The sequence below is a fragment of the Pongo pygmaeus genome, chromosome 7, assembly GCF_028885625.2.
Source record: "Pongo pygmaeus isolate AG05252 chromosome 7, NHGRI_mPonPyg2-v2.0_pri, whole genome shotgun sequence".
NCBI lineage: Eukaryota > Metazoa > Chordata > Mammalia > Primates > Hominidae > Pongo > Pongo pygmaeus.
In genome coordinates this window covers 107,502,876-107,525,907 of record NC_072380.2, presented here as the reverse complement: position 1 = coordinate 107,525,907, position 23,032 = coordinate 107,502,876, and the positions used below count along the sequence as shown (strand labels likewise).

The following is a 23,032-nucleotide window of genomic DNA, read 5'->3' as shown; positions in this document are numbered from 1 at the left end:
TAAGTTGTAAAATATTTTTTATTGTAAAAACAAAGTCAATAAAGGTTGACAATGTAAATGTTATCTCAGAATATTTCCCCTTGGTTCCTGAATTTGCTAGATTCCTATGTACCAGCAAATCTCCATTAGCATTTCTCAGGTTTCATGATCCTTTTCAGATATGTTGGTTGATTATATGTATATATTGCTTAGAAACAAAAATCCACCTGATATTAAAACAAACCAAAAAAAATCATAAAAGCAAGCAAACGAACAAAAAACCCTAGTTTTGTTGTGCTTTTCTTTCACATTTCCTACAGGGAGATTCGTATATCTCAGATGCTTTCAAAATCTAATAGGTAAGTAAAATTAGTGCCTTAACCAAACAGTAAGATACCAAAGAATCCTCCATCACAAGTTACTGAATCAAACTTCTCATGACATTTGCGGTATATTCAGATTTGAAGATTTTTTTAATTTAGAATTTAAAACAAACTTTAGACTGCTGATTTTCCATATTTCAAAGACTGTAGTTGTTTGCAGCATATAAATGGAGAGAGTAGTGCAAAACGCATCAAGTTTTATATGATAAATACATACTTTCAACCTAATGGCTGCCTCAAAAGTAAAGAGTGAACAATTACTTCTCAAAATAAATCTAGATTGACTTAAAAGTTCACAATTTAGAAATAGCAATTGCTACTCTATTTCCATAGATTGCAAAATGATTTCAGATACAGATTACACATACAACTGTTTTACAAAAATAGAAATATTGTTTGGGATTTTACAAAACTTTATAAAATATAACACTATATTTGCAAATTCAAGATAGTTTCACACTGAAATAGACAATACTTCCACGATATGAAGTCTAGCCAAAGTTAAAGTGGTCTGCCTTGAGGCCATTCTTACATATTATTTCTTCCAAATCTTCAAGCCTAGGTAAATCTGTGCTCTAACACAGGCTTTGTAAAAAAGAGACTGTTTATTTTCAAGGGTTTTATAAGATTTTCAATCCAGAAATAATGTTAAAGCAGATGAATTTGTATCTAAAAAATATGTCTTACTAAAGGTAGAAGCTAATGCAGTATGACAATTCTATATAACTGATAGATTTCAAACCAAATTCCTAAGAATGACAACCTATTATTAATTTAAAATATATATTTGACAATTATAATTTGGGACCTATATAAAACAAAAATATAATCACAACTATTTTATGGAAAAATATTTATTCATATAGAGTGAAAATACCTCCAAACTTAGTTATTTGTAGCTGTCAGATGAGAAGTATTTCCTAATTACACCCATTCATAAACACTCATTTTATCACTTCAAAGAGCACCAGTGTATTTTTTCAACAAACCAGAAAGTAAGAAGGTAGGGGCTTATTTCATGTAACAGTGCTATTATGATAAGGCACCACTAGGTATATGAAAAAGCCAAACAAAGTATTTCCAAATCATGTGTTTTTGTTACTGGTGTCTTAACCATTAGACAGGATGGTTAGAAAAAAGCTGCTAACATTATTAATGAACCACATTACAGCCCCTTTCCCACCATTCTGTGCTTTTAGTTTTACTTATAACAGAAATGAAAACAACAATGTAGTACATGATCTGTTAAACAAACATCTTTTCCCAACCTTCCAAGAAAATAACCTAAAAATAAACAAGAATAAGAAACAAAAAATTTATCTGATATATTTGCAAAAGTCTATCCCTGTAGAAGAGTGCCAGGAGTGGGAGAAGGCAGGGGGACCTACTTTCTATGGAATATATTGAGGCACATAGGTTACAAGTTTCTCAGGCAAATTCATGGCTAGAACAAAACAGAGCTCAGAATCTTACATTTCTCCCAAAGTTGATTTCTCAGATAGCCACACCTGATTAAATACTCCCAAATGTGTCCTTAGTCACTGCTATCATCATCATCATCATCATCAGACATATCATTTAAAGGAGACTTCAATGACTGACTGTAAGAGTCTGATCTAGCAGGCTGGCATGTAGCCATGTCCCCAGTAGAAAGCAGGTCATAGCAGAAGTCACAAATCCGCACAGGCTTAGAGGACTGGCTAGGAAGAAGAAATCTCTTTTCAGAGCAGGGCCCACAGACAACAAAACCACATTTGCGGCAATGGTGGCGACGATTAACAGGTGTGAATTTTGCTTTCTGACAACGCATACATACAGTTGCCTCAGAGTCAGGAACCCAGACAGCAGCATGTTCATTACTGGGTGTCTTCCCACTTTTGGAGAGTAAATCAGTAACACATTTATTTATGTGATTCATCCATTCTGATTTCTCCGTAGCAGTGGCAGCATAAACTGCAAAAGATTTAGTTGGTGTCTTGATTAGCCATCCATTCCTTAAGTCTCCCTCATCTTTGATGGAATCAATAGTGACATTTTCCAGGGGAATAATATGCTGTTTGTTATATTTTTTCTTCTGGATGACAATATTGCCATATACAAGAATATCATTAAATAAGAAAAACTGCCTTGCTTTGGGCTTTTTTCTGCACAACTTAGTCAATACTCCTTCTCCAATAAGAACTCGTCCAGGTATAGTTAAAGGTTGACCAGCTGCTCCAAAACAGTTTTCCACTATACTTATACGTCTAGTATTTGCTTCACTGTTTGCCAAGCGATCCACCATCTTTCACTAATAGCCTTTTAAAAAAAAGAAAAAGAAATTAGCACATATAAATTATAAATTCCTATAAGTTAATTATATATAAATTAAGCTAACAAAGCATTGCTTTTACACAAAGGCAAAATGTTCTAAAATTCTTTCCCTCTAAGATAATCACTAAGCACACCAAAAGGGCTAACATTTCTCAATTTTTAAAATGATCAAAAACACTTATTTATCATCTCCACGTAGCACCATACTAGTTAAGCAGGTATTTGTAAAAGTATAAACTTCCTATAGACATAATTGAATGAAAGACGATTGGATAATTAACATAACTTACCTCTGCAAAATAATAAACCCCGTTCAATGAAATGTAATCTCAATGGGATTCTGAACAATAGAGAACAAAATGTTACATAAACTAAGAAAAATGACTACAATTTTCCGAGTAAGCTATTACCACTGAGCTACAGCCTTAATTCTCTCACCTGGATTACTAGAACTGTTTCCCAACATGTGTCCTGGCCTTCAGTCTTGCCTCCAAATCAATCTTTGGGCAGTGATCTCTAAAACACTAATTTGACCCCATCATTGCTCAAAATGATCCCTTAACCTATTAAATACAGGGTGTTCACAGCCTTTCATTACTTGGTTCTTACTTGTCACTCCAACCTCACCATAAATCAGTCTTCACCTCAAATGTCATATTCTAAGAACACTCTACTACTTGTAGTCCATTTCACTGTTGCTCGTTTTACTACTTACTACTGCAGCTAACTCATATTCATCCTTCAAGACTTAGTTTAGGTTATCATGTCTCCTCCAGGAAGGCTTCTTTAAACTCCTATGCTAGACTAAAACCCTTCCTGTGAGCTATCCATATTCCATGTATATTCTAGCTTCACTTTTACCAAAGGACTGCAATCTGTTCCTCCAGAAACCATGCGGAACCTAAAAAGCAGAGATCATCTGATAGCTTTGTTTGAAACTGATATGGTCTGACACAGAAAAGGTACTAAAAAATGTTAATAACATTTTAACAATGTGCAAAACACCCTATTAATTAAACATTTAATCTCTCAGTCCAATATTGACTTCACTCAAGTCCCAGAGTTGTATCCTATTTCAAACCTACTAAACTAATACTACTATACTATAACCAAGTCATATTAAAGAACAACAAGCCTTGAGAAGAAGAACATTTAAAGTTTAAAGACTAACAGCATAGTATAAGTTCCAGTATTCAGCTCAAAAACTGACACTATAGCCCTTCTTGGACTTCATTATAAAGGACACTAGAATTCTGGTTATTCCTGAATTCTGTCTCCCCGCAAATCTTGGGTCCTTATAAAGCCCTCTTGTCCTCCACAAAGGTAGGATGTAGCAGGCCTAAAAGTTATTCCCAAGAATAGGATAATGCATGGTTCCAAACTGGAAAGGTTTCTAATTAGGAAAGGTTTCTAATTAATGCCAGCCAATTAAAAGCCTACTATCCTATGCACAAGTACATCACAGAAAAGGAAATAAAAACGGCTAATAAACAGGAAAAGAGGCTCAATCTCTATCATAATTAAAGAAATGATATTAAACATTAGTATATTTTTCACTTAGATTAATAAAAATTTTTAAATTTACTAAGATGCAGTACTCATAAAGGTATAGGGAAATAGGTACCCTTGTACACTACAGAGAATATGTGTATTCACCAATCTAATTAAATAAATTTCACTCACGTGCATAAAGATATGTACAAAGATAATAAGCACAGCATTGTTTATAACAGGAAAACAATTGGAAAAGCTCCAAATAGCCATCAAGAGGAACTGGTTGAAAAAGTTATGACACACCCTTAATCATATATCTTGAGAATAAGATAGATCTAAAACCAGTGACAAGGGAAATGCTCAAGATCTTTAGGTGGGGAAAAGAGATGAACTTCCTGTTCTCATTTTTATTTCAAATAAATACCACATTTCATCACATCTAAGATGCTATAGATTTTAAGACATATTTATGTGCAACTCATAAAGAGAAAAATGTTGCCAATTAAACCACAGCATACCATTGATTATAAGACCAATTTCAAACACATAAAATATAGTAAAAAATGTTTATCTTTAGACTCAATGGAATATATATTTCAAAAGCATAATCATAGACATCTGCATCTGTAAGCACACACAGAACATAAAGTTAAAAAATATATACTATCAACAATGGTAATTTATCTCTGGAAAGTATAATTATGGATCATTTTTTCATACTCTACATTATATTCAGGCATTCCACAAGTATTTGTCAGGCACTTAGGATCTAGGTGCAGGAAAAGTAAAAATAAACACCACAGGCGATCATACTTGAGTATGTGAGAACAGCTAAAAATTTAAAAAAATAGTAAATTAAACAATACAGGCAAGGTCCCTGCTCTTCAGGGTTTACATTCCAGTTGGGGAGAGGGAAAGAGAATACAAAATTGAGAATCTAGTACTAATCAATGCTATGATTTTTTTTAAAAGTGATTTTTAAAAGAAACTGAGAGCTATTCAGACTAGATGGTCAGGAAAGGCCTTTCTACAATGGTGTCATTTCAGCTGTACTAGATGGACAGACATAAGAAGGGGTAAGGATAGGGGAGAATATTCCAGACAGAAGGAGTAACTGCAAAGGCCCTAAAGCAGGAAAAGACATTGGCACTTTAAAAAAAACCTGAAAGGATCTATTTATCTCCACCTGAATCAACTACTGAGTCCACCCATTTGAACATATAGTTATTAATTAACTCATATACAACACAAACAGATTTCCTATTATTGCTACTATGAGAATACTATCATAAATTTGTACTGTGCTTTTCATATTATTTTCTGATTTGAACTGTTTGAAATGCCTATGAAGTTACTAGAGAAGTTTTTTATTGTGCCCCAAAGAAGCATCTAATAATATTAGCTGAACTGTGAGCTGATGAAGAAATAAAGGCACAAAGATATTTAATAATGTAAAAGCAAAACTTAACCTGGAATGAACTCTACTCATAGGGAGTCCAACCAATGTGCTGTGCACTTTGCACTTATTACTGTATTTGCTTCTCACAGCAACCTTATGATACATGCACTATTAGCTCCATTTTATGGATGAGTAAACAGCCAAGGAGGGGTTAAATAACTTGCCCAAGGCTGTCACAGCAGAACAGGCCTCAAATCTGATTTCTCTGTGATGTTACAGTATGTTATGGTACACTAATTGTTTCTTAGAACCCCACTGAATCTACAAGAACTCTAAGGAAGCTATTAACTAACCTCTGGACCTTCACCGCAAACCCTAAAAATACTGAAGATAAGGGAATACTACCTTGAACAAATCACCTGAAAGGATGGATATGTCATGATTTACCCAGCTGGTGTCTTGATAATCTTTCATTGTCCAAATGTTTCAATATATTAAGTCTAAATCTTTGTTCATAAATCTTTCTCCCTGCTTAATAATGATGCAACTTAAGCGAGGTTTGAGGCATTATTAATTAGTATTTGGCTGCAGCAAAGCAAATAGCTTTCAAAGTTTGACAATGACCAACATAAACACATTTTATATTGCAAGGTTACAAACACTCGTATAATTATTTCAACAATGAATGATGCATTCTTTTATCTTCATTTATTTTAATGATTCTGGCAACCCACTTGATTGATTGGTGGGTTGTGACCTATATCTGAAAAACTACGGGCATGCACAAAACCTAAGGCCTTTGGCCTTAAGCAGCCTCTTCCATTATCCTTTTTGGTCCTGAATATTTTCTGTATGTGTCAGACATAAAAAAAGATGGTAAGCAATGAACTAAAAAACCCAGGAATACATAAATGCTGCCCTGCACACACACACACAAACACATATAAGAGAGAGAAAGAGGGAATGGTGGTAGGGAAATAGGAGGCAGCAAGGAAAGAGAGGAGTGGGGAGAGGTTATCAAAAAGGAAATCAAAGTACTACTTTTATCTGGGTTACAGCTAGATACCCCAAATAATGTTCTTTGGTAAACTGGATTAGGGCACTACCATTTGGTTCAGAGCCTAAGCAAGGCCTCTCCCTTCCCCTAAAGCCCAAATCTAAATTTACCTCCAGCACACTGAGGTGCCCCAAGCAGTAAGAATGCTACACTTTTGTGAGAGGATTAGAACACAAGATTATAGGGCCTAGCCAAGGACTGAGTCCTTCCCATATCCTACTCATTGAGGGGAGGAAGCAGAAGAGAGCTATAAACATAGCCCAATTTGATTAATGTCTACTTTTCTTGGGAAAGAATACCAGTGTATATAAGAAGAACTAAGAGAAAGCTTTCCCATCCCCTTGCAGAAGTGGCTTCATAGAACAAATTCCAAGAAGTAAATAAAATTACTGGCTCAAAAGGCATGAATAAAGAATCTTGCTACCTTTTACAAAATTTCCATTCTGGAAGTAACACCAATTTACCAAGCAGCACAATGACAGTATCCATTCCATCTTGTCCTACATATGGTATTTTTCTTTAAAAATTTCAGCAAGCATGACAGATTTTTAAAAGGGTCTTGCTTTATTCATTTTACTCACCTTTATTTAGTGTTTATTTATTCAACAATTATTCACTGAGCACTCTCTAGATGCTGGGTATTATGCTTTTCTTCTCAGAGCTTAGAGGCCAGCGGAAGAGAAAGCCCATAAATAAATAAATAAGTAATTCCAAAAGATGAAGTACAATGAAGGAAATAAGCCGGTTGTCAAGATACAGGGGAAAACTCATTTAGATTGAGTAGTACAAAAAGGCCTCACTGAGGTAGTATTATAAACTGAGTCTTAAGGGATGAGGAGTCAGCCATGCAAAGACTATTAAGCAAAAGTCCTAAGATAGGAAGGAAAAGTACTTTTAATTTAATTGAATGTTTTCTTCTGTAGCTACCTAATGAGGTCAATGATTTTCTAACGTGTTTATTAATCACTTGCATTTTAAAGACTATATATTTAGAGGTTATTAATCTACAAGTGTGTTACATATAAAGACTATTAATCCCTTTTTTTTGTTTTCCTAGTATATTAATCTATAGTTTTATGGTGTTTGACATGAAGTCAGTTGTATTTCTTAGGCAGTTAAACTTACAGATCTTTTCTTTGCGCTATTTTTCTTCCATCACTCCTAAGCTTCCCTATCCAGATATCAGATGCACCTATTTATTATCTATGCTTTATGACACAAACTCTACATTTAATTATTTTATCCACCTAAAATGTATTCTGGCATATGTAAAAATACTTTTTTTCTTTTCAAATATTTGCATTCTGAAAGAGCTAATTGTTCCAGAAACACCAAGAACTGTGTGACCTCAGATATCCTTACTTGTACATGGGAATAATAGCAGATACATCAAGGAAAAGATGGATGAGATAACGCATATAAAACGTTCAGCAAGCAGTCAACGAGTGGTAGCTTGCATTAATGCTGTTAGTAATCTAATCTACTGATTGATGTCACTCTCGTATTAAATTTTTACCTATTCTAAGATCTGCTTCTGGGCTATCTGCTTTAATCCACTAATCTGTTTCATAATTCTTATGTCAGTACCATATATCTGGTAGCTCTATTCTAGACCATTACTCAACTTTCTTAAAAACATTTTAACTAATCTTGTTTATTTGTCTAGATAAAATCCACTTAGAATAGTGCTTCTCAACCTTAGCTTCACATTGGAATCACAAGGCAGATTTAATCTCTGGCATATCAGAAAAAAATGTTCACCTCAATTGACTATCTGGGTCCAAAATACTTTTTGTCTTTAATATTTTAAGTAATTTTATGACGAATTTAAAAAATAAGAATAAAGGGGTAGTTTTTTAAAAAAAAACTTTAAGAGAAAGCTTTATAAAAACTTAAACATAACAAATTTTTTAATTCCATCTTTCTCTGATATTAAAGGTATATATATCCGAAATAGGAAACATCCTTTGAATGAAACTTTGAATGCATGAACGTGTATTATTTCCATTTTTTGTCCTTAGAAATACTGTTCATTAATTCTTGAGTTTGAAAAAAACTCATCTAGGAAATCATCATTTGAAGACTCACAGTCTAAGGTTTCACTTATACAATTAAATTCACTATCATTATTAAGTGTTGTTTCTTTGCATTTATCTTCTGACTGGTCTAATAATTCTGAAATGTCTTCCTTTGCCTTTTTTCTTTGCTATTAAAGACAGAAAATAAAAAATGGAAACAATACAAATTCCCAAATATGTTAAATGAAAGCTTAGAAGAAAAATGCTAAAAAGGATGATCTCAAAGCTGTTTTCATATTTTTGAGAAATGATACAGTAGTGATGCTATATTTCACCACTGCATCATCCTTCTTGGCAATTCTATCACTCTTCCATTTTCTTCTTTTTGGCATAATTGGGGGAAATTAATGAATAATTATTAAATAATTCGCAGGAAAATGAAATAGCAAAATGCTTCAAGATATAGGAAAAGCAAAATCACTAAGATCCCATAATATATCTTAGATTTATAAATGCCCAATGAAACCATATGGTAACTGCACACTAGAATGAGTTTTATTTTGCTTTTTAAAATAAGTAAATTTTGTTTTTGTTCTTTGGAAGACTCTATGAAATGAGTTATAAAATATTAAATCAATACAATAATTAGAACTACTCAGAAAAGAAACCGAAAACCCAAAATTAAGAACAATGAACTCTGCTGATAAATATCAAGGGTTAAGAAACACCAATACCTAGATTCTTCCCCCAGACAGTCTAATTTTATTGGTCTGGGGTATGCAGGGTAAGACCTGTGCACCGGAGTATTTTTAAAGCTCCTCAGGTAATTGTAACATGTAGCTAACGTTTAGAACCATTTTTTAATTACAATAAATAAATAAAAGAATAAAATCCCACTGAAATGCTGATGAAAATTATATCCATAAATTACTTCAGAATTAACATCTTTACAGTTTTGAGCATTTAAGGGTGATAGTTATCTCTTCCCAAGGCTTCAAATCTTTTATGGCATGGTAATTTTGTAAGTTTCTTCTGTAAGATAGTTACACTTTTTAAATAGGCTCCCAGATTTTGTATACTTTTTGTTGCCACTTTGAATCTAAGCTCTTTTTTACAGTATGTTTTCTAATTAGTTGAAACTGTTAATAGGAAAACTATTGATACTTGTTTCTTTTCACATTCAGGTACTTCATAGAATTCCATTAATTTCAACAGTTTTCCATTTGACTCTTTTTTTTTTTTTTTTACGTTCTTTGTCTTCTTTTCCAGCAGTGCCTGGCAGTGTTAATTCACAGTTAAAACGTAAAAATTAGAGCAGAAGCATATCTTTTAAAAGCCAGCTTTTATATAGCAATTTTTAAATATAATGAAAGGTTTCAAGTCATCTTCTTCACACTGCAGACAAGAACTGCATTTACATTGCCTAAGCTCCATCCTAGTCTTTTGGTAACATCTTGCTTTTAAAGTAACATGTTCTTCAGTGGGGTGTCTACCACCTGTTAAAAATGTAATACTAGAAGATAAAAAAACTCTTTCAAAAAAAAAAAAAGACACAGAATCCTACTTACAATTGAGAAGAGAGACCAAATGTCATAGACTACTATGTCCTAGTTCTCCCTGCTGGAAATCAATACTTCTTATCTCATCCTTATAGGTGAGTTTAAAATGAAAACAAATCTAATTTTATTTCTTACATATACCCATGGTATCTGTTATCAGTGAGCTTCAGTATTCAACTGTGCATTATAGTGGAAAACCAATGAACTATGAACTAAAGGACCTGGATTCTAATCTTGGTTCAGACACTAAATAAGTGATTTCATACAAATTACTTACCTTTTTTTTTTTTAAAGAAGAAAACATAAATAATTTTTAAAGCCCTTTCAGTCCTTAAAATAGTGAGTCTTTGATAGTAAATGGGCCATATTTTCTGGTTTACTGTAGACTTACTTGTCTACAAGTTAATTTTTAATCAAATTTATGACTCTTTTAATCTCAATCAAGATTTTAAAATCTTGTTACTACTGGATTGAAACTTTACAGAAAATGTAAAAGGAAAGGGAGAAACTAACAAGCAACTGGAGAATGGAGGTAAAAACAAACAGCAATAAACTACCAGAGGTACATCCTCCTGAGCAAATGTATAATAGTAAAGCAAACTATTCCTCTCTTAACACATCTAAGTCAAATGAACAAATATTCTGAGTACCTACCACCCGCAAGGGACAAGACAGTTCTTACTTTCAAAAGTTCTACAGTTTAGTAACCAGAATAATAATCAGGGAATTCTTGGTAAGAGTCTCAATAAATCATTAGGATGATAAAGCAAAAAAGAAATACTTGGCCGGGCGCGGTGGCTCATGCCTGTAATCCCAGCACTTTGGGAGGCCAAGGTGGGCAGATCACGAGGTCAGGAGATCGAGACCATCCTGGCTAACACGGTGAAACCCTCGTCTCTACTAAAAATACAAAAAATTAGCCGGGCGTGGTGGCGGGTGCCCATAGTCCCAGCTACTCGGGAAGCTGAGGCAGGAGAATGGCTTGAACCCGAGAAGTGGAGCTGGCAGTGAGCTGAGTGAGCCTGGGTGACAGAGCGAGACTCCATCTCAAAAAAAAAAAGAAATACTTGAAAATTTAGCAAATTGCCTTTGGAATTTTAGTAAACTCTACTTATTCCATCAAAAAGAGAGGTCAAGATTTTTTCTGTCCCTTCCCACCAGCATTTCTGCCACTGTGGCCAACCGATTACACAGTATGTGTTGTAGAAATTATTAGTGATAAAAGGAAGAGGTTCATTTCTTTGGTAAGACAAAACTTCCATATGTTAATTTTAAATGTATTAAAACTGGATTGAGAAAAATGGAAACTTCAAAATTCTGATTCACATTTAGAGAGAGGTCAGTTTTTTTTTTTCTTTAAATCTCTCATAGGCACCAAATATGCCTATTACTGAAAATTAGACTTATTCTATAGTCTCAGCCAAGAAAGAAAAAAAGGAAGTAACATTTACTCAGCACCCACACATGTGCATAATAGCACATTCACATTATACTCTTTCATTTAATAATCTCGATTTTGTTAAGTGATCATTAATTTTACAAAAAAACTGAGTCACGAACTAACTAGCTAAGCAATTATCAAACGGCCTCATAGTTTTGTTTTTTGTTTTTTTTCTGGGTTTTTTTTTTTTTTTTCTTGAGACAGAGTTTTGCTCTTGTCACCCAGGCTGGAGTGCAATGGCAAAATCTCAGCTCACTGCAACCTCTGCCTCCCGAGCTCAAGCAATTCTGCCTCAGCCTCCCGAGTAGCTGGGATTACAGGTGGCCACCACCACATCCTGCTAATTTTTGTATTTTTAGTAGAGACAAGATTTCACCATGTTGGCCAGGCTGGTCTCGAACTCCTGACCTCAGGTGATCCACCCGCCTCGGCTTCCCAAATTGCTGGGATTACAGGTGTGAGCCACCGTGCCCACTCTTTTTTTTTTTTTTTTTTTAATGCATATTCTTTCCATTATACCGTCACCTTCAGAAATAAATATGACAGAAGTATTTTTTGCATATGGACCTATATTATGTATTTGGAATGGCCACTGACAAAATAAGAGGAAAAAAAATTACATATCTATGGTAATAACCATAAGATATACTCAAAATGATTCTTCAAATACTAAAAGGAAGTAAAAGGCAAAGCTGTGACTAATTTAGGGTACTAGTAAAGGCAGTTTCAAATAGGTTAGATTTGATAGAGAAATAGTACGTAAGAACAACTAAGTCATAGTAGAATATTTTAGAAAATGAGTTTGGAAAATCAGAACAGTCACACTGGAGGTTTAAAAACATCTTTAGAGAGGTAGGAGAGAGGGAACAAATATAGACTTCAAGTTCTAAACAAGCAACAAGCCCTCTAAATTTTTAGTATTTAAATCAGGGGTGTCCCATCTTTTGGCTTCCCTGGGCCACACTGGAAGAATTGTCTCACACCACACATAAAATACACTAACATTAATGATAGCTAATGAGCTAAAGAAAAAGAAAAAAAATCACACACAAAAAAAATCTCATAATGTTTTAAAAAAAGTTTACAAATTCGTATTGGGCCACATTCCAAGCTGTCCTGGCTTACATGCACCCCATGGGCTGCAGACTGGACAAGTTTGATTTAAATCATCCTATGCAAGGCAAGATTAATATTGTTTAACTATAGCTATAATCAGGCAAGTCTATTCAGAAACCAGATTCCTTGGCCAACAGAATCAAATCTAAAATCCTTAACCTGGTATTCAAAGCCCTTCACAGTCAAGTCCTAACCTGTTGCAATCTATCTTTCCAGTTTTACCTCTTTCTCTACATTCTCTGTTATAGTCAAACCAGACGACTAGCTATTACCAGAATATGCTCTGGGCTTCCTTCCCTACCTCTAAGTTCGGCATGTCCTCCCTCCTTTGTTCTTCTCTATTTACTGAAATCTCACCAATTCTTCAAGACACACTCAGTTCGATAGCCTCACAGCCAAATATTGTGGCTGGGTATATCCTGTGGCCAGGTGAATCCTCACACCATTTTATTTGTACCACTTTATAGCACTTATAGTCTATGTGTTTCATAAAAATGTGTGTCCTTGCTCATTCCCAACAGATGTGGAGGTTCCTTAAAAAAGATTATTTCCAGGCCGGGCGCGGTGGCTCACACCTGTAATCCCAGCACTTTGGGAGGCCGAGGCGGGTGGATCACGAGGTCAGGAGATCGAAACCATCCTGGCTAACACGGTGAAAGCCCGTCTCTACTGAAAATACAAAAAATTAGCCAGGCGCGGTAGCGGGCGCCTGTAGTCCCAGCTACTCAGGAGGCTGAGGCAGGAGAATGGCGCGAACCCAGGAGGCGGAGCTTGCAGTGAGCCGAGATAGTGCCACTGCACTCCAGCCTGGGCGACAGAGCGAGACTCCGTCTCAAAAAACAGAAAAAAAAAAACAAAAAGGATTATTTCCTCCAACTTTGTATTTGCAACAGCACCTAAAAAAAATGCTTGCATAAATGGCATCAATGTGCCAGTGTGCACTGAACTGAATATGATCAGCAGTGAGATGTGGCAGCAGCTCTCAATCTTGAGTTTGATGAAAATCAAAGACTTCATTTTTAACGTCTATATTAATTTTCACAGAAAACAGGAACCACACCCTACCCATCAACTGCTTCACTAGACCCACAGATTTTAAATTTACAAGCAAATGTTGTGGCCCATTTAAGTACAGTATGTAATTAAAAATTCTAAGTATTGAGCAAGGCAGATCCTGTTTTTTAAAAAATTTCAATCTCATGATAATATATATAAATGATTTCTTCTTTCTCCAAAAAGCACAGCTGTTTAGTTAGTAAATAAAAAATGATGATTACGTGCATATTTTCATCATCACAAAACTCAGATTCAAAAACTCACATCATTTCCAAAAGTATTTGTACAGGGGCAGCTGTACAGTGCTGACAGCTGTAAAGAAAGCATTGGATAGTATCTAAAAAATAGCTTGGGCATAATGGCACAAGCCTGTAATCCAGCACTTTGGGAGGCTGTGGCAGGCAGATCCCTTGAGACCAGGAGTTCAAGACCAGCCTGGCCAACATGGTGAAACCCCATTTCTACCAAAATTACACAAATTAGCCAGGTGTAGCAGTGTGCACTTGTGGTCCCAGCTACTCAGGAGGCTGAGGCGGGAGGACAGTTTGAGCCTGGGGGGCCAACGCTGCAGCGAATCATGACTGCACCACTGCACTGCAGCCTGGACCACAGAGCGAGAACCTGTCTCAAGAAAAAAATTAATTAAATAATATCTGAAAAATAAAGCTGGTAAAGCTCAACTAAAACACTACTGAGGAATTAGCTATCCTGTCACATCCCTGACCAATTTTCTTTAGTATCATTCAAAACAGTTACAACCTGCTCACTACATTCAAGGTTTATGTTTGGTGGAAAAAAGAACAAAGCAGACACTAGGAAATAAGATATACGCCACAAGGTTTAATACAAAACACAAGGAGATAAGTACCATAATAAAAACATTAGCAAAGTAGTAAGGAAGCAAAAAAAGCAAAGAGTGAGGGCACGGCACAGAGAATACAGCATTTGAACACTGAAAACAGGTTATGAAGAATGAGCGAAATTTAAGAAGGCAAAAAAATGGCTAAATAAAGGCACAAAGCTTTGCAAGTAAAAACACACGTAAAAAGTCACACTGGGCAAGGCGCAGTGGCTCACGCCTGTAACCCCAACATTTTACGAGGCCGAGGCGACCAGATCACTTGAGGTCAGGAGTTCGAGACTAGCCTGGCCAACAGTGAAACCCCGTCTCTACCAAAAAAAAAAAACAAAATTAGTCAAGTGTGGTGGCATGCACCTGTAGTCCCAGCTACTTGGGAGGCTGAGGCAAGAGAATTGCTTGAAACCAGAAGGCAGAGGTTGCAGTGAGCCAAGATCGCGCCACTGCACTCCAGCCTGAGCCACAGAGCAAGACTCCCTCTCAAAAGAAAAAAAAGTCACACTGTACAGCTGCAGCAGAGGCTGTAGGGGAGTTATTTAGTGGGAAAAGGGGGGAAAAATAAGACAAAATCTTGTTAATATCTGAGACTTCCTTCTGAAACTTTTGGAAGGAGTGGCCTGATCTGATCTGGATTTTTCTAAGATAACTGTAGAAACGACGAAAGATAAATTGAGAAGGAAGAGACTGAAAACAGGATCCAGTTGAAAAGTAACTGCAAAAATAGAGGGGAAAGAGTCTGAAGCTTACAATAGGAAAATAAAGGACGGGTCAGATTCAGAATTGCAGACTGGATATAGAAGAGTAAAGATAAAATTAATCTCCAGGGTTTTAGTCTAAGTGATTAATTCAAAAGCAAATAAAACCATTAATTTTTAATGAATTCCAAGTAGTCAAACATTTATTATCACTTGCTCTGTGCAAAGCAGTATTAAAGGACAGAAGATACTCAAAACTGAAAACCTTTGAGGAAGAGAAAGACAGCTATATTCTCATATTTATATAGACAAATATATATAATTCAGTTGTGTTTCTATAGGAAAGATTATCATGGGAGTAACTGACAAAGAAGAAAAAAAATGAAACAAGGAAGGGGTTTGGTATCCCTATAATGTGCTATAAACTGAGGTATACAATTAACTTAAATCTGTGCAAAGTCTAAAACAGCGAGGAAAAACAAGCCAAAAACTTTTAACTTAAAAAAAAAAAAAACACAGTGGTGAAGGTCCCAGGGCCAAAGAGTTGAGGTGGGATGTAATTTTGACCAGGTAGAACATCTACGAACACGTCTTGTAAGGACTAGAAATTCAAGCTGGGCCTTAAAGCAAAAGTAGTAGCTCAAACTATCTGGGGTTTGGGGATGGATGATGGCACACAAGACTACTCCCCCAGAGAGGAAATAATGGAGCCTAGGCCAGAGGAGGCAGGGTCAGGAGAAGGCATAATGATAAGAAGTCTGGTAAGAGAGGGATGAGACAAACTGCAAAACAAAGCAACCATCAGATAGAAGAGTTTACACTTTATTACACAGCCCATGGGAAGACAAAGGTTTTTAAATAGGAAAATATTAATCAGACACAGAAGCAGTACACGGGATGGACTGAAGAGAATATGAAGAAGCAAGACTGAAGACAAAGAAACCAGTCATACAAGGATTACAACAATCTCTAAATGAAAGGTAAGAAAAGCCTGAACCACAATAATTGGCAGATAACTGAGGCACAGCAGATAGGATTTAGGAAATAACTGAACACATGGATGAAAAGGGACTGTAAGATGACTTCAAAGGCTTAAGGGTAAGACACTGGGCAGATGCTAGCTTTGTTTTAGGAGAGAGAAGAAATCAGTTTGGGACATATTTATCTTGAAGTCCTCCAGGGCATCCACAAGACAAACACTTCTGCAGGACAGAGATGCCAGGGTGGGCAGGGAGCTTCAGGACAGAGAGATTTGGTAGTCACCCACCTAGAGATGCTGGCTGATGCTGGAAGAAAAACGAGGACAGAGGACTAAACTTTGGGGAACTCCCAGTTTAGAAAGCAGGAGGAAAATTTAAGAGAAAAAAGAACGGGACACAAAGGAGCACAAAGCACCTTTTCAACCTGCTCTCATATGTTTCACAACTCTCAGAGACTAAACAACCTGCCAAAAGGTCACAATCAGCAGTGGGACACATGGAAAAAAAAAAAAAATCAAGGACTAATGGCAACGTATAACAATAAAATATCTGAAATTTTTACCCACAAAAATTTATCCTGGAGAAATAAACTGGAGAAAGGGGGTGGAGGGGGTGTGGCACATAAAAAGTTTTCCCTCTGGTATTAACTCTAATAGTGAAAAACAAAACCTAAATTTCTAGCTGAGGAATAGTTAAATGTATCACAAAAAGCCATCATAAAAGAAAAAATTTACTACCTAAACTTTTAAAACTTCATAATTGGGGGAAGAATATTACAGTAATACGGCAAAGGGTCAACATTTATCGATTGATTGACAGGACAGGGTCTTGCTTTGTCACCCAGGCTGGAGTGCAGTGGCACAATCTGAACTCACTGCAACCTCTACCTCCCAGTCTCAAGCGATCCTCCCACCTCAGCCTCCTGAGTAGTTGGGACTATAGGCATGCCACCTTGCCCGACTAATTTTTGTATATTTTGTAGAGACAGGGTTTTGCCATGTTGCCCAGGCTGGTCTCAAACTCCTGGACTTGAGCAATCTGATCTGCCCATCTTGGCCTCCCAAAGGGCTGGGATTACAGGTGTGAGCCACCACACCCAGCCAACATTTGTAATATACAAAGGGCTCCTGTAAATTCACAAGAAAAAAGGAAAATATCCCAACAGAAAAATAAGAAACAAATGTCAATTAAAAAAAAATGAAAATGACCAGTAAATTTAAAAAATGGCAGTCAGTCTCAATCAAAGAAATAAAAATTAAAATGATATTCATATATTACTCACCTAAGATGTGGTAAAAATGGACCCTCATATTCTTGACAATACTGTATACACACTGGAACAACTTTTCTAAATGCCATTTTGGCAATATAAATGCTTTAGAAAGTTTATACAACAATTCTATTTCCAATAATATATACAAAAATTAAAAGTGTACAAAGTTGTTCACATGAAGTTCACTGTAGCTTTGTCTATAATATAGAAAAGCTGGAAACAACCTAAATATTTAACAATAGGAGACTAAATAAATTATGGCACATCCATTAGTTTTTAGGCAGTTTTTTAGAAAACACAATATTTAATGTGAAAAATGGTTAACGCATTTTATTAAATAAAAGTTTCTAAATAGCACATATAGTATAAGCCTACTTGTTATTTAAAAGTGGTTGATATGCACCAAAAAGTTAGTAGTGCTTATTTCTAAGCACTAGACTAATAATATTTTGATATGCCTAATTATCTTATAATGAACACATTCTCTCATAGACAAAAAAAGCCTTTTAGTTCGGGAAGAAAATACAAAGAAGAATGTGTAGAAAAATATAAGTATAAAAAGTAAAATATAGTTATATGTACAAGTAATAAAAATATGAGCAAAGAACACAAAAATCTTTCTTTTTCCCCAACTGTTGTTTAAATGAAACAAGTACAAAGAATTAAAAATAGTTCCACTTCTGAAAAAGTGGGGGGAGGGGTGGGGGGGGAAGATGAAGAAGTTGGTGCAAAGAAGAAAATAGAAAATTCACATCATAAAATCTTAATCATTTTAGAAGGAAGCAAGGTCATCTGCTCAAAGTGTTTCGAGACTGGGGTTAGCAACCTGACTGGAGTGAAAAAGCAACAGAGAAAATAAGTCAACTTGGGGATAAGAAAAGGATTAGAAAGTGACTAGTATAAAGCAGGTAGAAAACAAGTATGTAACGATCATCAAAAGCGTGACTTTGGGGGAGAGTGTAGGGCAGGGACAAAGGTAGAAAACTGACCAGTTATACCCAGCAAAGGTCAAGGAGAGGAGGGACTATGTGGTCTAGTGAGTTCAGGTTAGAACATGAACTACAGAGTTCAAGGTTGAAAAGAGGGAAGACAACTAATGGCCTAGGAGGGACTGGAGGTGACAATAAGGACAAAAAGCTGCTTCACCAGTTATGACAGAAAAGAGAAACAGAAAACAGACCCTTGCATCGCCATCTGGCCACAGGGTTTAAGACCTGAGGTAGAGTGGTTCTGAATGATGACAAGTAACATGGTCATAACATGCAAGCTGCTGTTGTAGAGTAGCAGTGGGGGTCACTGGAGTTAGTGAAGTGTAGTTCCAAAAGTGGCCATTCTGGCCAGAAATGAATGTAACCCTTACTTAACCTCTATGCACTTCGCTTTCCTCAGTTACAAATACTTAATACATCCTTTCTAGCCTGACTGATAGGAATCTGGCTGGCAGCTAACCCCTCTGCATTTTATTCAACTACAAAATGAAAAGCATAAGAAAGGAGATGGCAAATTGAGTTAAACCAAAGGTTCTCCACCTGACTGAACACTAAAATCAGGGATGTTTTAAAAAAAGAGGCAAAATTACCTTTGTTCTGTCCCCAAACCCAGTAATTCTGATTTATTTGTCCTGGGGTGGGATCCAGCCAATATTATTTTTAAGTACCTCCTCAGGAGATTTTAATATGCAGCCAAGGCTGAAAACTGAACTAGGTATTCCTACAGGCTGCTTCCCTTTAAAACTTTTTAAATTCTATGATTCTATATAATTCACTGCCACTCTGTTCATTTGTTAAAATAATAGCTACTATCGTATTCCAGGCCCTTCCACAAACATCGAATCTTGGGTGACCCTCACGCTAACACTGAGGCAAATATTTCTGTGCCCATTTCACAAATGAGTCCAGTGAAGCTCACAGAAGTGAAGTGGCTTGTTCAAGAGTCACAAGCCAGCAAGGAGCTGAGTCAGGACAAGGTTTATTTGTTCCAGTCCATCCTACATGCAACTTGCTTTCTTTCCAGTGCACTCACAGCAACTACTTGAATGCCTTTTATTCTCTTCCCAGGACCTCCCTAAATTGAGCACATTAGTTTGTGGTTTCGTTTGACAGGGAAGAAAGTTATCTTGGGTGGGGGCAGGAAATAAACCCCGAATTCTATAGGCATTACAGAATTACAAAACACCTTAACCTAGAGAGGTTTTCCAACTTAAAACAGCACTGTGAAAGTGTATCCATGATTATTCAGTTAAGTCAACACATACATTGCTTTTAAATATTAAGCAGGCAGCTCATGTACAAAGCTGGTTCATCAAAGATAAACTTAACAACAACAACAAAAATTTTCATATACTTTCTATTAAGCAGGGCATTCTAAAAATTCTAAGACAATTCTGGCAAAACAATAATTGATAGAGCTATAATGAGATTTGTTCCAAGAGCTTAAATGTATAAATATGAACTTTAAATTTTTCAAGCATTAACAATATTTCCATCAAGTTCAAATACATTCAATCACACTTAAAATTATGATTGTAATCCTTTTGATGATCCATGGCTTCTCTCTCATACATCAGTAATTATACTTTAATCCATTATCTACTTAGAAATTTCATAAATATTCAAGTTCTGTACCCCCAGGCGAAAATTCACTCAGTTACTAAGTTAAATTCTCAACAAAACAACAAAACATATATATGTGTGTGTGTGTATGTGTGTGTGTGTGTGTGTGTGTGTGTGTATATATACATATATAAAATAAACCAATTTGTGGATTTAATGGAGTTGATGGCATGTACTGGGAAAAAGACTACAAAGAAGATTTAACTATGATGCTCATGGAATTTATAATTTCAAAAGAAATTCATGAAGCGTATTTACAAGGAACAAACATATGTGTACTCATCCATTCAAACCTTTCCTGAGCATCTGCTATGTTCTTGGCATGCAGGGAATGAAGAGGCAAATCAGACCCGATGTGTTGCCTGCTGTCAAGGAGATGTCATGACACATTTACGTGATATTTACAGTAATACCATGGGAGAAATTAATTGATTTCTGGGGAGGGAAAGGGAGTGGAATGAGAGAACAGAGCAGAAAAGGCTTCAAAGAGTATAGGCTTAAGTATTTTTAAGGAAAAAATTTCATCACAAGGATCACCTGGAAATCAGCTCGCTGGGAAATAAGTATTTATACTGAAAAACTAAATTCAAGTCAGAGCAGTGATAAGAGTAAACGAGATGGACAGATTGCTCCAGAAGACTGAGTTATGCATCCTACAAAGTTATGCTATAGGAAAAATGAAAAGGCTTCAGAGTCATAAGATCTCAGTTAAATACCAGCTTGGCTGCTACATTTGTGAAATTAGTTAATTTCATTTCTAAATAAAAAATAAATATTATAATGGCATTTACTTGACAATGAAGCAAAACTAAAAGAATTTTTAAGAACAACAGAAATTGACAATAGAGCCTGAGCAACATGGCAAAACCTTGTCTCCACAAAAGTCAAACAAAAATTAGCCAGGTGTGGTGATGCGCTCCTGTAGTCCTAACTACTCAGGAGGCCGAGGTGGATCACCTGAGCTCCGGGAGGTTGAGGCTGCAGTGAGCCGAGATGACATCACTGCACTCCAGCCTGGGCGACAGAGAAAGACCCTGTCTAGGAAAGGAAAAGGAAGGAAGGAAAAAGAGAAAAAAGGAAAAAGAAATTGACAATCAAATATGAGCAGAAGCTGTATTTTTAGATCTAAAAAGTAAAATTCTCCAAGAATTTGGGGTTTTAGGGCTTACTGTATTTGTGTTTAAGAGCCTTTTTCAGTTCATTTAACAGAATTTTAAAGCAAGATGTCTTTATTTAAAAATCATTTAGATTCATTTACTGAGGCTGAATCTTTTCTTTTGATGCTTAGTCACTATACTAGTTTTATTTAGAGGCCGATTACGTGTGCTTTCCAAATAAACAGCTTAATTACCATTCATCCCCCGTGTGGTCGGGACCCAAAGAGATTATAATGAAGCCTTCGTTCATACTGAATTAACGTGAAGACCCCACGAGCTACCAGAGTATTAAAAAAAAAAGTAAATGCTCAAAACGCGGTAGGCATTCACCCTTAAGAAACTAAAGGGAAGGGAAAAAAACTTCAAACTGTCAAGATCACTTCTTATTCTTAAGAGAACACATGCCTTTAAGACTCTCAAAGTTTGTGTCTAAATCTTTCTTTAATGAGTCTCTTCAGCAACGTACTACACAACACGACAAAGAAGGCATTTATCAACAACGTGTTTTGTGAGTCTATGAATTACCGAGGAGGGCTTAGGTGTCTGTAACCTTCATACCCACTTCCACCGCACACTCAAGTTATTGCTGGAATGTACGGAGAGCACACAAGGCTATTCAAGCAACACTGGCAGCGCGCTCTCGGCCTTCAATCACGTTTTTAAAAAGAAAAATAAATTCGGCAAAGGATCATAAAACTTGAAAAGTCTCCAAATAAATAAACCATCGCTTCTATCAAAGCAAATTCTGCGGGGCCATTTTTTTCTCCCAAGTGACATACAAATATGTAGTTCAGGTCATAAGGTCCCCGACACGCAGACCCTGCAAACTTTTCGCCCAGAAATTTGTTGCGACCCTGAGACGCCCCCGGCCGTGTCCAGGACCCCCGTCCTCAGGCCCCATAACTTCTCGCCCGGCCTCGGGGCTCCTTCCCGCGTCCGCCGGCTCCCGCCCCGCAGACCCGTGGACCGGACCCTCCCCGGCGGCCCCCGTTCCCCCGCGGCGGCGGCGGCGTCCTACGGGCGGGCGCGGCTCGCTCCGGGGCTGGCGGGACGGCGGCGGCAACTGGCCCGCGGGCCGGCCCCGGCGCGAGGGGAGCGGCCGGGAGCGCCCCGTTTCTCACAGACCCCAACATGGCGTCGGCCGCCACCGCCCGCGACGACGACACCTCCCGGCGCTGCGACGGCTCCGGGACCGCGGGAGGAAGCGCCCGGAAAGTTTCGCGTCTCCCCTCCCGGCCCGTCAGGAGCCGGCGGACCACCCACCCGGGCTTCACCTACCCCGACGGCCACGGGCGGCGGCGGCGGCAGCGAAGGCGAAGGTCCGATTCTCCTGGTCGCGGACGCAGGGCGCGGACTCTGCCCGTTCCCCGCCGGGGCCTTCCAGGGTGTGTGCTGTCCGCAGCCCCGCGCAGCTGGCGCGATCCAGACGCGGTGGGCGGGCGGCCCGCCAGCGCAGCCGCTCGCAGGTGACTCCCCCGCCCCTCCGGTCGAACCCAACAACGGCTGCCTGTGGTGGCCTCTCCCCTGCGCGCGCACGGGCGCGCCCCCGTCCACACTCCGGGCGCGAGCGCGCGGGCACGAGCACACCCACACCGCTCGATCCCCGCCCTTTCTTGCCAGTTCCCTCGCCCCGCCCCTCGC

At 37.4% G+C, this 23,032-nt stretch overlaps 1 protein-coding gene across 2 annotated transcripts; it reads right to left on the bottom strand.

Moving 5' to 3' along the window:
- On the bottom strand, positions 1–22,932 carry PLEKHF2 (pleckstrin homology and FYVE domain containing 2). 2 transcript variants are annotated; one of them, XM_054498729.2, is made up of 2 exons: positions 22,670–22,932; positions 1–2,660 (listed from the first exon to the last, which is right to left on the bottom strand). In XM_054498729.2, exon 2 carries the CDS (start codon positions 2,644–2,646, stop codon positions 1,897–1,899), a length of 750 nt encoding a protein of 249 aa, XP_054354704.1. In that variant the 5' UTR covers positions 2,647–2,660; positions 22,670–22,932; the 3' UTR covers positions 1–1,896. The 2 variants fall into 2 exon arrangements, with proteins under 2 accessions (XP_054354704.1, XP_054354705.1); XM_054498730.2 differs by lacking the exon at positions 22,670–22,932 and adding an exon at positions 2,966–12,083.
- Between the last annotated feature and the right edge of the window lie 100 nt (positions 22,933–23,032).